Source organism: Salvelinus sp. IW2-2015, linkage group LG20 (assembly GCF_002910315.2).
Source record: "Salvelinus sp. IW2-2015 linkage group LG20, ASM291031v2, whole genome shotgun sequence".
NCBI lineage: Eukaryota > Metazoa > Chordata > Actinopteri > Salmoniformes > Salmonidae > Salvelinus > Salvelinus sp. IW2-2015.
Window position 1 is genome coordinate 3731099 of NC_036860.1, and position 15845 is coordinate 3746943.

Consider the following 15845-nt stretch of genomic DNA (forward strand, 5'->3'; position numbering starts at 1 on the left):
TGAAGAATTTTAGGGAGTGTTTGATAGTGATGAGGGGTGGTTGTTTGACCGCGGACCCATTACGGACGCAGGCAATGAGGCAGTGATTGCTGAGATCCTGGTTGAAGACAGCAGAGGTGTATTTAGAGGGCAGGTTGGTCAGGATGATATCTATGAGGGGGCCCGTGTTTACGGATTTGGGGTTGTACCTGGTAGGTTCCATGATAATTTGGGTGAGATTGAGGGCATTTAGCTTAGATTGTAGGAAGGCTGGGGTGTTAAGCATATCCCAGTTTAGGTTACCTAATAGCACAAACTCTGAAGATAAATGGGGGGCAATTAATTCACGTATGGTGTCCAGGGCACAGCTGGGGGCTGAGGGGGGTCTGTAACAAGCGGCAACAGTGAGAGACTTATTTCTGGAAAGGTGAATTTTTAAAAGGGCACAGACCTGGATAGCATGACAGAACTCTGCAGGCTGTCTCTGCAGCGGATTGTAACTCCACCCCCTTTGGTAGTTCTATCTTGGAGGAAAATATTGTAGTTGAATTTTTGGTGGCCTTCCTAAGCCAGGCTTTAGACACGGCTAGGACATCAGGGTTGGCGGAGTGTGCTAAAGCAGTGAAAAAAATAAACTTAGTGAGGAGGCTTCTGATGTTAACATGTATGTAACCAAGGCTTTTACGGTTACAGAAGTCAACAAATGATAGTGCCTGGGGAATAGGAGTGGAACTAGGGGCTGCAGGGCCTGGGTTAACCTCTACATCACCAGAGGAACAGAGGAGGAGTAGGATAAGGGTACGGCTAAAGGCTATAAAAACTGGTCGTCTAGTGAGTTGGGGACAGAGAATAAAAGGAGCAGATTTCTGGGCGTGGTAGAATAGATTCAAGGCATAATGTACAGACAAGGGTATGGTAGGATGTGAGTACAGTGGAGGTAAACCTATGCGTTGCGTGATGATGAGAGAGGTTTCGTCTCTGGAGGCATCAACTAATGTAGATGAGGTCTCCGCATGTGTGTGGGGTGGGATGTAAGAGCTATCTAAGGCATTTTGAGCAGGACTGAGGGCTCTACAGTGAAATAAAACAATAAAAACTAGCCAGGACAGCAGTAGACAAGGCATATTGACATTAGAGAGAGGCATAAAGAAATCACAGGTGTTGATCAGGAGAGCTAAGACAACAACGAGTAAATGGTGATGAATGGGCAGAGCGGGTCAGTTAGGTACATACAGGACCTGAGTTCGAGGCTGATCATGATCATGATGATCATGCTGTTTAATCAGCTTCTTGATTTCCCAGACCTGTCAGGTGGATGTATTATCTTGGCGAAGGAGAAACACTCACTAACAGGGATGTAAACATTTGAGAGAAATAAGCTTTTTGTGCATATGGAACATTTCTGTGATCTTTTATTTCCGCTCATGAAACATGGGACCAACACTTTCAATGTTGCGTTTATATTTTTTGTTCATTATATTTGTGTTTCTAAAATATTTACTGTTTATGTTTGAATGCAGTGGCTAAGTGTTCTTTTCTTTCATGGAGAAGCATTGTTTGTAATWGTTTTTTGTCGGTTTTGTGTAACTGTCAACAACATATCTAATCCTGTGAAAGCACTGTTGCACTTTAGAAAGGAGCAAAGATCTAAGACTCCATTTGTGTACTTGTGTCAATGTATTTTGTACTGTTACCTACTACCATACAAGCAAACCTAAACCTTGAGCCGTTAATAGACTGCTTGTTGTTTTCATATCATAGACAGATAAATGGGCCTAGAATCAGATTAGCAAGTATGCTGGTGCTTCCGGAACAGTCATTGGAACTAATAAATATGCATTTCCACGATGAAGATAAAATGTAGATTAGGAGACTATAGGAACATTTGTTGTATTTTTCTGGATTTCTCTGCAGCTCTTGTGAATGTGATATCTATGCTATTGCTCTCCCCCCAAAATTAACTAGGTGTCACTGTAGTATAATGAAGAGTCTATTGCGTATGAGGACAACTCCTGAAATCAAGATGCAGGGTGATTGGCCTGGTGTGACAAACTGTTGTTTGAAAATCCTTTGTGTTTCTGCATTTTAAGGAGAAACTCTGTGATGTAGAGCGGTCTTATTCTCAAATTTCTTATTGAGTTCATAGAATTCCATAAACCCCAGAGAAAATGTATGTAATTGTAAGGCGTTGAATYTATTGTAGGACATTATTTGTGGTAGTTCATCAATGTGAACCATTACAGACCACTTTACTCAGTAATAATTAACATTCATTACAACCATTGCAATTGATGGAGTAATGAAAACTTGGATCAATTCATACCTATACTGAGATAATTTCTGTTCTACTTCCCCTGTCAGAGGACATTTTCCACACCTCTGTTRTCTCCTGGGATTAGCACCATGGTGCTATGACCCTGACAGGCCATTTTGTGGTTTATTTTATTTWATTTTTATTTAACTAGGCAAGTCAGTTAAGAACAAATTATTATTTACAATGACGGCCTATCAAAAGGCAAAAGACCTCCTGTGGGGACGTGGTAACAGGCAACATAAACTTTATTAGACAACATTAAATTCTATAGCTTTTGCAACACTTAGCTTCATTTAGTTCCCCAGACAATTGGGGAAACAATATAAGCAATAAATACATACACACAATTCACACATTAATAGCATTACAAGTTTGACACATACTGTATGTCGTTCACATCTTCAAGCTCAGGTAAAAGCACAGCCTTTACTTTGCTTTGGCATAGTGCCACTGACTTCATGACGTGTCAAAGTGCACTTTGACATTTCCACAAACAAACAAAGTATGAACTCCAAAAAACACTGACAGTAACACACACACACACACACACGCACACGCACTCACACACACACATAATTTGAGATGTTTGTTGTTGAGATCTTATAGGCAGCTTAATTTCATGTACTGTTATGTACACAGAGAAAGACTCATGTTGCGTCACCTACCAGACACTTTTACAACAAACCTTTTTGCTTGGGCAGAATTATCTGTGCTATGTCTCCAGTATCCAGGTGAGGCATACTGTCCTTACTTGGTCAGATTTTTCTGTTATAAATCCGTTTATGACATTTCATTTGTTTGAGTATAGTCTGGCTTGTCTGTTTCCCATAAAAGGATAAAAAACTTCTCCACAACAGTCAGTCAAAAGCAGGTCTTACTGGCCAATCAAATCAATCTGAAAGAGATCCAAGATCTGGAGGATGATGATTTCAATCCCAAACCCCATAGACTTTCACAGTCAGGCAGACCCACACAGTTCTCAATAAAGGAATATAGGTCTTATYGGCAATAGGCATTTCCTTTTGTGTGATACACCAACACTGCTGTTAGATTCTACCGCTGGATGTTCAGTCTTCTCCTCAATCCAGCATGTTGGGTTGGGTGGTAAATAAAGCACCAAGAACAACAAAGGACTTTGATAAGATGTTTTTTTCTGTCTGTGTCTTTTCTTCTCCCTCAGATCCTGTTGACAGTGTTTATTTTCTCAGAGTTCTGGAAGGAGCTGATATCCCAATGGCGGAAGGTGCTGTTCTTGAAGCTGGCCCGGCTCTTGGTGATGCGGTAGATCTTCCTCAGCACGGCCCGGCGCAGCAGGATGTAGACCCAGGGGTCCAGGATCTGGTTCCAGGAGGCCAGCCGGACGCCCATCACCATCAACCTCCTGTATGTGTCCTGGTCACTGCCTATGGAACCGCTGTAGGACCGTGTGACTGACATCAGGCCAAAGATCTGCAAGGAACACAGATACCTAGGTTAGTTTTACAGTGGTTGTGCAGGATATAGATATGTTCAGCTGGTGTATATATATATTTGCATCAATCTGCATACACTGCTAGTAATTTATCTACATTACCTAACACTGTAGAATGCCACATATTAACAAAAAAAATCATAAATGGAGCAGTCAAAATGCATCTTCACAACGTCTTCCTATGAATAGTTTTACTGATGTTAGAAATCACAGGCTCTAAAATCAAAATTGTAGCCTGATAAATTTTATTTACAATTTTTATAACAATTGGCCACAGCTTATTAAGAGATTTTAAACACAAACAATGCCTCTAATGGTTCTCACATCTCCCCAATAGTAAAAATGAATGCTAAGCTGTTCCTATTTAGTTCACACATCAGTAATTATACTTGGGCCCAACTTTTGTGCAATATTGTGCAAATCAACAGGTCAACTACTGACATTAATGGGAAGAACCGAGAGCTCTCTATGGTCAGGGCGTGACAGTACCCCCCCAAAGGTGCGGACTCCGGCCGCAAAACCTGAAACCAAATGGGGAGGGTAGGGGGGGTGACTAGTGTCGGTGGCGGCTCCGGTACGGGTCGTAGCCCCCGCCCCGACCACGGATCCGGCCATGGAGCTGGGTTGGACGCCGCGCCCAGACTGGGCACCGGCGCAGAGGAAGGCTCCTGCCATGGAGCGGGACTGGACACCGTGCCTGGACTGGGCATCGGCGCAGGTTGCACCGGACTGATGACACCCACTTCAGGGCGGGTGCGGGGAGCCGGCACAGAACGTACCGGGCTGGGGAGGCGCACTGGAGGCCTGGTGCGTGGAGCCGGCACAGGTGGCACCYGACTGGTGACACGCACTTCAGGGCGAGTGCGGGGAGCCGGCACAGGACGTACCGGGCTGGGGAGGCGCACTGGAGGCCAGATGCGTGGAGCCGGCACAGGTTTCACCAGACTGCTGACAGGCTCTTCAGGTCGAATGTGGTGCAGAACACACCTGACCAACATCTCTCTCCTCTCTCTCTCCCCCAACTTCTCCATCGCCCCCCTGACGGCCTCTGGCTCTTCCCTCTGCTCAGCCGCCAGCTGCATGTGCCCCCCCCAAAAGAATCTTGGGGTTTCTGTGGCAGCGGACTGAAGACACACTCTTCATGGCGAGTGCGAGGAACCGGCACAGGACATACCGGGCTGGGGAGGCGCACTAGTGGCCTGGTGCGTGGAGCCGGCACAGATGGCACTGGACTGATGACATGCTCTTCAGCACGCCTGCGCTGAAGCCTACTCCTCGCCTCCACCTCTCTCATCGTATCCCTCATTGAATTCTTCGACCGTCTGCCATTCAGGCTCTTGCACTCTCCGCTGCTCCGCCGACCACCCCTCGTGCCCCCCCCCCCCAAAAAAATCTTGGGGTTTCTGTGGCCGCGGTCCCCGGCATCGTCGCTGTCCTTCCACAGCGGGAGGATGTGGTCTCGCATCCTCCCATGATTTCCTCCCATGTCCAAAACTCCTTAACCTCCATAACACGCTGCTTGGTCCTGCGTTGGTGGGATATTCTGTCACGATCGTTATGAATGAAGGAACAAGGCGCAGCGTGTGTTGGGTTCCACATATTTATTACCGTGAAACTAGAACAAAAACAATAAACATATAACGAAAGCGAAGAACAACGCGCACATCAGCACTCAACAAAACAATATCCCACAAAGCAGGTGGGAGAAAGGGCTTCCTAAATATGATCCCCAATTAGAGGCAACGATTACCAGCTGCCTCTAATTGGGAACCATACAAACCAGCAACATAGAAAATAAATGACTAGAACACCGCCCTAGTCACGCTCTGACCTAAACACCATAGAGAACCGAGGGCTCTCTATGGTCAGGGCGTGACAAACATTCTCAATGTCACCCAATCTGAAATAGGGTGATGCCCAGCAAGGGCAGTGTTATTCAAGCCCTTCATAATGGCATCCCCTTAAATAATTTATAATTGATTCCATCTAGTCAATGCAAGGGCCCACCATGACTATTCATTTATACCCTTGGTGCAGTGCACCATGTCTATCCATCTGTTTTAGGTGCAGTATTCTGAATCATAGTGTTTATGACTGGGAACTGGAAAGTGTCTATTTCAGAAGGTGTACAAAAAGAGGATGAAATATTACTGGATTGTTAGCAGAGATTTTCAATATTATTTCACGCCTTTTGTTTATGGGGAAGAATATCTTGGAGATTTACTGAGAGGATGAATTACCTTTGTTAGCTGAGCATTTTTACAATATTATTTTATGCTTTTACCACCCTGCATCTCACTACTGGCTTGTCTCTCAAGCTTCCAATTGGCTCATTCATGCCCCCTCTTRTCCCCTGTCACTTTTCTCCAGGTCGTTGCTATAAATCAGAATGTGTTCTCAGTCAACTTACCTGGTAAAATAAGGGTTCAATTGAAAAATAAATAAACAATTATAGGTCAGAATATCTTGGATATTTATATTCCTCCGAGCAACAASCAATTATGAACATTACTATTATTTATAAGGATTACATGAAGATTGGATGTACAACATTCTTATTTGATGGTAAACCACCATTGCACTTTCACACAGCCTGAGAATGGGATGCATGAACATTCAGAAGAGCATGTCATTCCTATCACAMGTCATTGGTAGGTGATGACTCGGATCATTTCAGGTTATTGAGCTCTAACTCTCTTTTCCATAGTTGAAGTCAAATCCATTTCAGTTTCTCAGTGAATGAAGATTAAGGGCTCTATTCAATCTGTATCGCTGAAGCGCAATAGAAGTGTAAATGAAACTGGCATGAAAAATTACTACAGTTTACTATAGAATTCTATAGTAAACTGTAGTATACTGTAGAACACTATACTACACACGGTAGTATCCCTCAATCATGTGTAGTACTTACTATAGAATGTTGTAGTATACTGTAGAATACTACAGTTAATATTACAGTATGATCCGCAAAAGAACATTGTAGTAAATACTACAGTAATGTCCGCAAAAACACTACAGTCCGCACAAACACAAACCTTTTTTACTATAGTAAAGACGACAGTATTTAATTTGCATATACCCTGCCCATTCCCCTCCCCAATCCCAATTTGTGCCACCCATAAGTGAGAAACCTACATGCCAAGTATAGAAGATATTATGTTCCCTACAGGTAATAGACAATTGCAGAAGTGCTGAATTATCTGTTAAGATTTCAGGCTGTCTGATTTACCAACAGGTTATGGAAATTGTGCTCATTTAGTAGGTTTCATGAAGGAGAAAGCCTCTATCTCTATGTCAAAGATAATAAAACAAAAAGTGCTACAGTGAAGTCTGCAAAAACACTACAGTGAATACTATAGTATTTAAACCAGGGCTCGCCAACCCAGCTCCTGGAGAGCGACACTCCCGTAGGTTTTCACTCCAAAACCAGTTGTAACTAACCTGATTCAGTTTATCAACCAGCTACTTATTAGAATCAGGTGCGCTAGATTGGGATTGGAGCAAAAACCTACAGGAAGGCAGCTTTCCAGGAACAGTGTTGGAGAGCCCTGATTTATATCATAGTATACTAGTCTTTTTTCATGTGAGATTTTCCGATTGAGCAGACATATGAAGCGTTTACCGTGAATGCAGTAGCCGCTAACGTGGGAGCATTGCCTTTCAATCATGCTGTAGCGCTGAATTTCAATGTTAATTATTGAAAAGAAACCTTAATTCCCGAATGGAACACAATAAAGACAGTTTTGACCCCTACCCTGATTCATGCAGAATTGTGTTTCAGTGAACTGAACTTTTCCAACTCACCAGCAGGGGGCTCCAGCAGATGCAAGAAGTGATCATAATGCCCACCAGCTGGGCCACCATCTCAATGTCATGGGACTTGGCTGAGCGACGGTAGCAGGTCTTACACTTCTTACGCAGTCTGGCAAGCACCAGCGTGACCCCACTGATGGTATTACACACTAGGGCCACAGTCAGAGAGGCCAGGCCCAATCCAGAGAACAGCATTACAAAGGCCACGTCCGTCTCCTGAGTCTCTCCCAGAACCCTGATGAAGCACCAGGTCCAAGGGTACTGGTAGGTGTAGGCCCCCAGCCTGAAGAAGGGCAGGAGGGCCACAAACAGAGCCAGCAGCCAGATGAGAGCCAGTGCCATCTTGGTGCGAGCCGTGGTGACCAGTGAGGCATGGAGCAGGGGCTGTGTGACACCCAGGCAGCGCTCAGCAGCCATGGCACAGCCCAAGAACAATGGGCACAAGCCGAAGAACACCATGCTACCTCCTAGGAACTGGCAGGGGGCATCGGTGGCAGCGCGAGCTAAGGGCCCAGTCGCAGCCCCAGCTGAGTACAGCCTCAAAACCAGGGCACCGGGGATGACGTGGCCGGCAAAGTCTGTGGCCACCAGGGAGCTGGCGAAGAGCAGGAAGGTGGCCTTGGAGCGGCGGCGCAGGCGGGCGTAAGCTTTTGCCAGGATGACCAGGGCCACGATGTTGGACAGGATGCCTAGGGTCATGGAGAGGCCGGCTGCCGTGGGGTTACTGGGCCTCTCTGTGGTGATGTTTGCCCTCCAGGCCATGGCCGGCACCCTCTCCACCCCCCAGGTCTGGTTGGGGAGGAGGTGGGGGGCAGCCAGGCCTGAGGAGTTGTAGTGCTGCATGGCRAACATCACTGGCCTCTGGGAGTCATCGGGGTCCTCAGAGTGGGAGGGCACTGAAAATAGGAAAGGTGTTATGATTAATATACTGACCGGTTGACCAGGAAGAACTCCTAACCTCACTAATATAAAGAACTACCATAACCAAACTTGCGAAGTAACCAATAGCCTACGATACAGAATAAATACCAATTTTACTGGTGAAATGAAAACTCATTCAGTATTCAGTTATTACCTAACAACAATAAATCTTATCCTACATTATGTAAGGATTTTTTTCCGTCATAAACCAGGTTTCCATCCAACCTTATTATGCGAGAAAAGTACGGTGCATTCGGAAAATATTCAGACCCCTTGACTTTTTCCACATTTTGTTACGTTATAGCCTTATTCTAAAATGGATTAAATACAAAATTTTCCTCATCAATCTATACACAATATCCCATAATGACAAAGTGATTTTTGCTAACTTCTTAAAAACAAAAACAGAAATACCTTATTTACATAAGTATTCAGACCCTTTGCTATGAGACTCAAATTGAGCTCAGGTGCACCCTGTTTCCATTGATGTCTACAACTTGATTGGAGTCCACCTGTGGTAAATTCAATTGAATGGACATGATTTGGAAAGGCACACACCTGTCTATGTAAGGTCACACAGTTGACAGTGCATGTCAGAGCAAAAACCAAGCCGTGAGGTCGAAGGAATTGTCCGTAGAGCTCCGAGACAGGATTGTGTCGAGGCACAGATCTGGGGAAGGGTACCAAAAAATGTCTGTAGCATTGAAGGTCCCCAAGAACACAGTGGCCTCCATCATTCTAAAATGGAAGAACCTTGGAACTAGAGCTGGCTGCCTAGTCAAACTGAGCAATAGAGGGAGAAGAGCCTTGGTCAGGGAGGTGACCAAGAACTCTATCGTCACTCTGACGCTCCAGAGTTCCTCTGTGGAGATGGGAGAACCTTCCAGAAGGACAACCATCTCTGCAACTCTCCACCAATCAGGCCTTAATGGTAGAGTGGCCAGACGGAAGTCACTAGTGTCAAAAGGCACCTATAGACTCTCAGACCATGAGAAACAAGATTCTCTGGTCTGATGAAACCAAGATTGAACTCTTTGGCCTGAATACCAAGCATCTGGAGGAAACCTGGCACCAGCCCTACGGTGAAGCACAGTGGTGGCAGTATCATGATATGGGGATGTTTTTCAGTTGAAGGGACTGGGAGACTAGTCTGGATCAAGGTAAAGATAAACTTAGCAAAATACAGAGAGATCCTTGATGAAAACCTGCTCCAGAGCGCTCAGGACCTCAAGACTGGGGTGAAGGTTCACCTTCCAGCAAGACAACGACCCTAAGCACACAGCTAAGACAACGCAGGAGTGGCTTCGGGACAGGTCTCTGAATGTCCTTGAGGGTCTTAATACTTCTGTAAATGTAATATTTCCCTTTTTTTAAATACATTTGCAGCAATTTCTAAAAACCTGTTTTTGTTTTGTCTCTATGGGGTATCGTGTGTAGATTTAGGAGGGGGGGAAACTATTTAATCTATTTTAGAATAAGACTAAAGAAACAAAATGTGAAAAAAGTCAAGGGGTCTGTCTGAATACTTTCCAAATGCACTGTATATGTTGGATAAAAAATATCATGACAGGCCTGATGGCTTAAAATGTGTCTTAAAATGTCCAAATGTGGACAAAACAAAATAAACTACATAAATTGGTAACTTTTTGAGTTGGTAAATATAATGATATAATAACCATCATATCGAAATCAACTTGGGAGTCACGCGATGATATGGTGTGATGTCTTGCCACTAGGAATCGGGAAAGCATGCAGTTTATTAGGCTACAGATGATGAACTTCACAGGGTGGTGAAAGTGCACGGTGATGAGCTTGATGCTCCTTTCCAATAAATATCTTATTTTGGTGACATGATCATGATGCTTGGCTGCCATTTGACAAATAAAAATAATCTTGCTCTTCTCCATAAATAATTGCATCATGTAGGTAGTCCAGCCGGACTGTAGGCCTTTCTGGGAGCTGTTCGCTAGAGCACACATACCAAGACAAGAGTGGGCACATTCGCTATATTTTGGGGGGGACGCACCACTAGTAGAGTTGAAAATGCGATGGAAACRCATTTAGCTTGTATTTTTTATTCGGGTACATGGGAGTTTAACCGCAAAAATTGTTTTAATGTGCACTATGTCATCACGCACAGCCTTTCCCCCCAACAAATGAATTTGATGGAACACATATCTGGTGGGAAAATGCCCATAGGCTATTGTTTTTATTCGTATTTAAGAATATTCTGTTGCCAATTGACGGGCATTCAATGGAAACCTAGCAAGTGTCCTTTAAATAGCCTATTGTAGATAAATGCCAAACAGTTTCCCCCTCGTGGTACTCTGCAACCTGAGAATGCAGGACAAGTCAAGACAGTTCTTGTGAAAGGTGCTCCTTCAAGTCTTGACCGTGTCTGATAGTGACACAGCACACGTTCTGTGAAAGGTGCTCTATCATGATAGCAGYCCCATAGGCGTAGTCCCTATGCAGTAGCTGTACGATGCCAATCAAATCACTTTTTTCCTTCTTCTTCACACCCTTCAATACAGAATAACAGAACAGAGTCACAATACTTCTTCCAAAATGAGGTATACATAAAATCCTATACTGTGCCTAGTCTGTATAATGTGTTTTCTCATGAGTTACTCAGAATCGATCTAGCAATGGCGATTTGTAGCAGAAAGACCATACCATTGTTCATGAGAAACACACACACACAAAGGGAATGCACCTGCCTTGCCAAACATGACATAGACTTCTACAGTTTTGTAGGGTGCATTTGCAGTCCTTGTTCCGTTGACTTTTCTAATCTAAAACAAAAATGCTCTAACAAAGGGTGCGTTTGTAAATTCACTCTGTCTATCTACTCCGGTTTCAGAGCACTATCGTCTGAGTGTGCCAGAGCACAGAATAACTGATTAATTTACGAACGTGCAACATCCGTTGAATATGACCGGTGTTAGTGAACGTCGGCAAAAAACGTTGTTAAATTGTTGCAAGCAGCACAGTTACAGTCACTAACGCTCTAGATAACACGAAAACAGTCTAATCGACTCTGCTAGGGCGAGTACAATGGTCAGAGTGAGGTGTTCTCTAATTTTTGTCTGGAAGTAGCAAGCAAGCTAGCCAACTTTAGCCAGTTAGCTTTGGTGCTTGACTGCTGTCGTGAGGTCAGAACGCTCGGATCAACCCTACTCCTCGGCCAGAGCGTCCAGTGTACGCTCTGAACACTCCGTGAGCGAACCCTCTGAATTTATGAACAGACAATCAGATAACACTCTGAATTTACGAACGACACATAGCCAATCTGACACACTGGAGGCAATTTACGAACGCACCCAAAGACATTGATGAATGAGAGAGTTGAAAACAATTGCAGGTTTAAAATCGAAATGAAATCATACTAATTCAGCCCAATACATGTGCACTCATTATTGGTAAAACAAAAAGCATGTATGGTTCTTCTAAACAGCCTTATTAAGATGAACAGTGTATGTAACGACTAACTACATGGAGTGTAACGTTTGACCAGGCAAACAATTATTTCCCCCTACTTTTACCCATTTTGTAAAATAAATACTAATAATTGATKATTGTAAATTTCCTGAATGATTTATGTTCTATTCAATTAATTTGCCATGTCCAAATTAAAAGGGATCTGTGTGCATTGTCAAAACGGTTATTATTTATGTTCATAGCTAGTTCAGCAGSATAGGCTACAAGAAGATCATTAATGGTGTGAAATAAGTAATAATGATATTACCTGACCAAACAGTGAATCCATAGAAACAAATGAAGATGTATTCCTTTTGTTTTCAGATGTTAAATAATTTCACTGTGAACCATGAAATTCAAAAGTTCCTTAAACTCAGGGATTCATCCACGAGAATGTTACTTATTATCAACAATGGTTCACCTGAGCTGATAGTGAAGTCATGTATCCCGAGGAGTGCCTCATTCTCTCCTAAAGAAAACAAAGCGAGCAACCGCACGAGAAGTCCGTCACCAAGATCAAGACCCAGTCTCCAAAAGGTTGCACAGCCAACCATTTACTATTCAACGTTTGTTTCGTTGCTCAACCTTCTTTATAGACTTGAACCGCGTCGACGCAGCCCCGGGGCGTCTTGAGTCCGCGAGAGGAATGCATGTATCCTTATTACAGAAGTTCAGTGAAAGGGAACTGGGAGTGCTACCCAATAACTTAATGGAAACTAATTAGATATTCTATTAATGCAGCTATTTTATTTAACAACCAACTTTACACGTTGACATGTAACTATAACATCCTATGATCAAGTAATGTAGCCTAATGTGAAAGTACAGTATCTTACAGTGTTCAAACAAAACATCTGGCAGGAGTTTGACAAATGTTTTGTTATAACAGCGTTATTAATGGGCAATTCCGCCACTTTTCAACCTTATATTCATAATCTCCAGCACCAAACCAGTGTCTACATATGTGAAAACAGGGGTTTCTATGATTTGTGGTTAAAAAGATAGGAAGAAAAGTCTTTAAAAATGCTTCTCTGTGACAACACAGGYTAGCATTAAAAGTAAAAAAAAAAATTGAATTTCAAAACCTGCAACTAGTTTCTATTTTCTTGCTCCCCAAATCACTGCAGATCTCAAAGTGTTTGAAAATCCCAGTTTTTAAAATGTTTAAAGTTTTGATGATGTCATCGGGCAGAATTATTCACATACACTTTATATACAAACGTATCTGGGCACCCCTTTAAATTAGTGGATTCGGCTATTTCAGCCACACCCGTTGCTGACAGCTGTAAAAATAGCACACAAGCCTAAGATCACCATGTACAATGCCAAGTGTCGGCTGAAGTGGTGTAAAACTCTCCGCCATTGGACTCTGGAGCAGTGGAAACGCGTTCTCTGGAGTGATGAATCACGCTTCACCATATGGCAGTCCGACGGACGAATCTGGGTTTGGCGGATGCCAGGAGAAAGCTACTTGTCCGAATGCGTAGTGCCAACTGTAAAGTTTGGTGGAAGAGGAATAATGGTCCCAGGCTGTTTTTCATGGTTCGGGCTAGACCCGTTACTTCCAGTGAAGGGAAATCTTAACACTACACCATACAATGGCATTCTAGACTATTCTGTGCTTCCAACTTTGTGGCAACAGTTTGGGGAAGGCCCTTTCCTGTTTCAGCATGACAATGCCGCTGTCCACAAAATTGCTTGTRGAGATTGGTGTGGAAGAACTTGACTGGCCTGCACAGAGCCCTGACCTCAACCCCATTGAAGACATTTGGGATGAATTACAATGGCGATTGCGAGCCAGGCCTAATCGCCCAACATCAGTGCCGACCTCACTAATGCTCTTGTGGCTGAATGGAAGCAAGTCCCCGCAGCAATGTTCCAACATCTAGTGGGAAGCCTGTTCGACGAGCAGGTGACCACATACTTTGGTCATGTAGTGTATGTTGACACTGGTATTGTGCTGTCTGCAATGAAAATAATGTTGAAAAGTTGTGGAGTTGCCATTTAAAGGTGCAGTCAAGTTTCCACATGCAAATAGCCATCATGTCTATACTATCTATTTTAAAGGAATTCAATTCCTTGAGTGAAAATATTCAAAGTGGTTGGTCCAAGCACCTTTAGTGTATACAAACATTACATTTTCTGGATTTACTAGCCTATTGGTTCTGCTCTTAGTAATCAAAACATAGCCTGAATAACTTTTCATCTTCCTGCAAAACATTTTTGGGGGTTATGGTAAAGAAGAGGTATGCAAGGTACAGTATATTTTCAATAAAATGAAAATAATAACATTTTAAAGATGTCTGTCGCAGATGTCTGCCAGGTGTTATGTTGAGCAACTTTATAGTAACATAAGCAAAGGAAGAATCTTGGGCACTGGTAGTGCTTCACTTTGATTGGTAGGAGAGGATTCGTTTGGTGCAGGCCAGAATCTGATAGCGGAGGCAGATATCGCATCACACATTTACCGGGACCATCATCACTGAGAGGTTACCCTCGGAACGGCACTGGGTGCTTTTCGTTGTTGACACTGGACCCTAAGGCGAGAACCTTATGAAACATTGTGGGTTTCAATGTTTGTGGTCTTCAGCCACAAGCCCCAAAGCCACTTTTTGACCCAGTAACTTTACTCCAGCAGTTTAGGATAAACTTAAGTGGAAGTCTGAATTACTGGGCCCAAGAAAACATTTTCCACTGCCTTGTTTTGTAGTGGACGCCATTGTTACATTTCTCACCATAATTAGCAATTGAAAAGATTGCCATTTGGCACCAATAACCCCAGGGTCCTCCAACAGCACGTCTAAGCCTTGTAAKCTAACTTCTCTCACACTGTCCCATTCACCAACCACTAATACATGCAGTGCAACTCTGTTTCTTTCAGGACCTCAACCTGCTAACATATAAGAGAGGATGGCCAAAGTGATTCAGATTGTTCTTCAACGCTTTTGAAGTGGTATTGAAATAAATTGGACCAAAAAAACGGTCCCTTTGATTTTGGTCTTGCAGGCACAGATCCTAGATTGCTGTTTCACCTTTGAGAGGTGTGGTCAWTTTTTGGCATGAGGCTCAAAACCCTAATAGAGGCGGACTTGAGTTTTGCTACTGTGATGTGTATGATGTACAGGACCATAATGCTATCACAACATCAACACTCTTGACACAGTTATTTTCATATGCTGTGCCAAAATCAGAGACAACTTGTAAACTTGTAATGTAAGCTGTGTAACTCTCCACATTTGTAAGAGAAACACATTATAAACATGGCTGTGTTTTGAACAGAATTACTTATTTTGTCCTCTGAAGCGCTGCCTCGTCCTCATTTCAAGACCTCAGACTGAGAGGCAGAAGGCCAAGATCAGGGGCACATGTTTTAGGTTTTAGAGCTGAATGACTCACCTGGTTGTTGGCGACGACGCAGTATGGCATCTCATCTGCAGCAATCGTTAAACAGAAACCGAGCGGTGGAACACGTCCTATTGCTTAGTGAAACACTCAAGTGTCCAACAGTATCTCTGGCCCTGGGGATCCAACTGGTAGCGGAGCAGCATTGGAACAAAGCCATATGTTCTTGAAAGTATTGAATATCCAATTTATCTCACTCCCTTTTAAGTCTGTGAGCTCATATTCCACTTTTTGCACTGTCACAATTTTACCCAATAATATACTGTTGTGACAACACTTCCTGAGTGTCACAATGTCCACTTCCTGAGGGCAGAAGAAAGACAGGCAGTTTGGTCGCCAAGTATGACACTGCTCGATGAGCCTCCGTGGTTGCAGTATCTCATGGTGTCAGTATCTCTTTATGGTGTCAGATCAAATATATGGTTAATCAACTAAATTAGTCATGACCCTTCGACAACAGACACT

The 15845-nt window shown here is 43.4% G+C and overlaps 1 protein-coding gene across 2 annotated transcripts; it reads right to left on the minus strand.

Moving 5' to 3' along the window:
- Positions 1–2520: 2520 nt before the first annotated feature.
- On the minus strand, positions 2521–15597 carry LOC111982096 (prostaglandin E2 receptor EP1 subtype). 2 transcript variants are annotated; one of them, XM_024013668.3, is made up of 3 exons: positions 15375–15597; positions 7569–8473; positions 2521–3742 (listed from the first exon to the last, which is right to left on the minus strand). In XM_024013668.3, exons 2-3 carry the CDS (start codon positions 8427–8429, stop codon positions 3470–3472), a joined length of 1134 nt encoding a protein of 377 aa, XP_023869436.1. In that variant the 5' UTR covers positions 8430–8473; positions 15375–15597; the 3' UTR covers positions 2521–3469. The 2 variants fall into 2 exon arrangements, with proteins under 2 accessions (XP_023869436.1, XP_023869435.1); XM_024013667.3 differs by lacking the exon at positions 15375–15597 and adding an exon at positions 12247–12559.
- Positions 15598–15845: the final 248 nt, after the last annotated feature.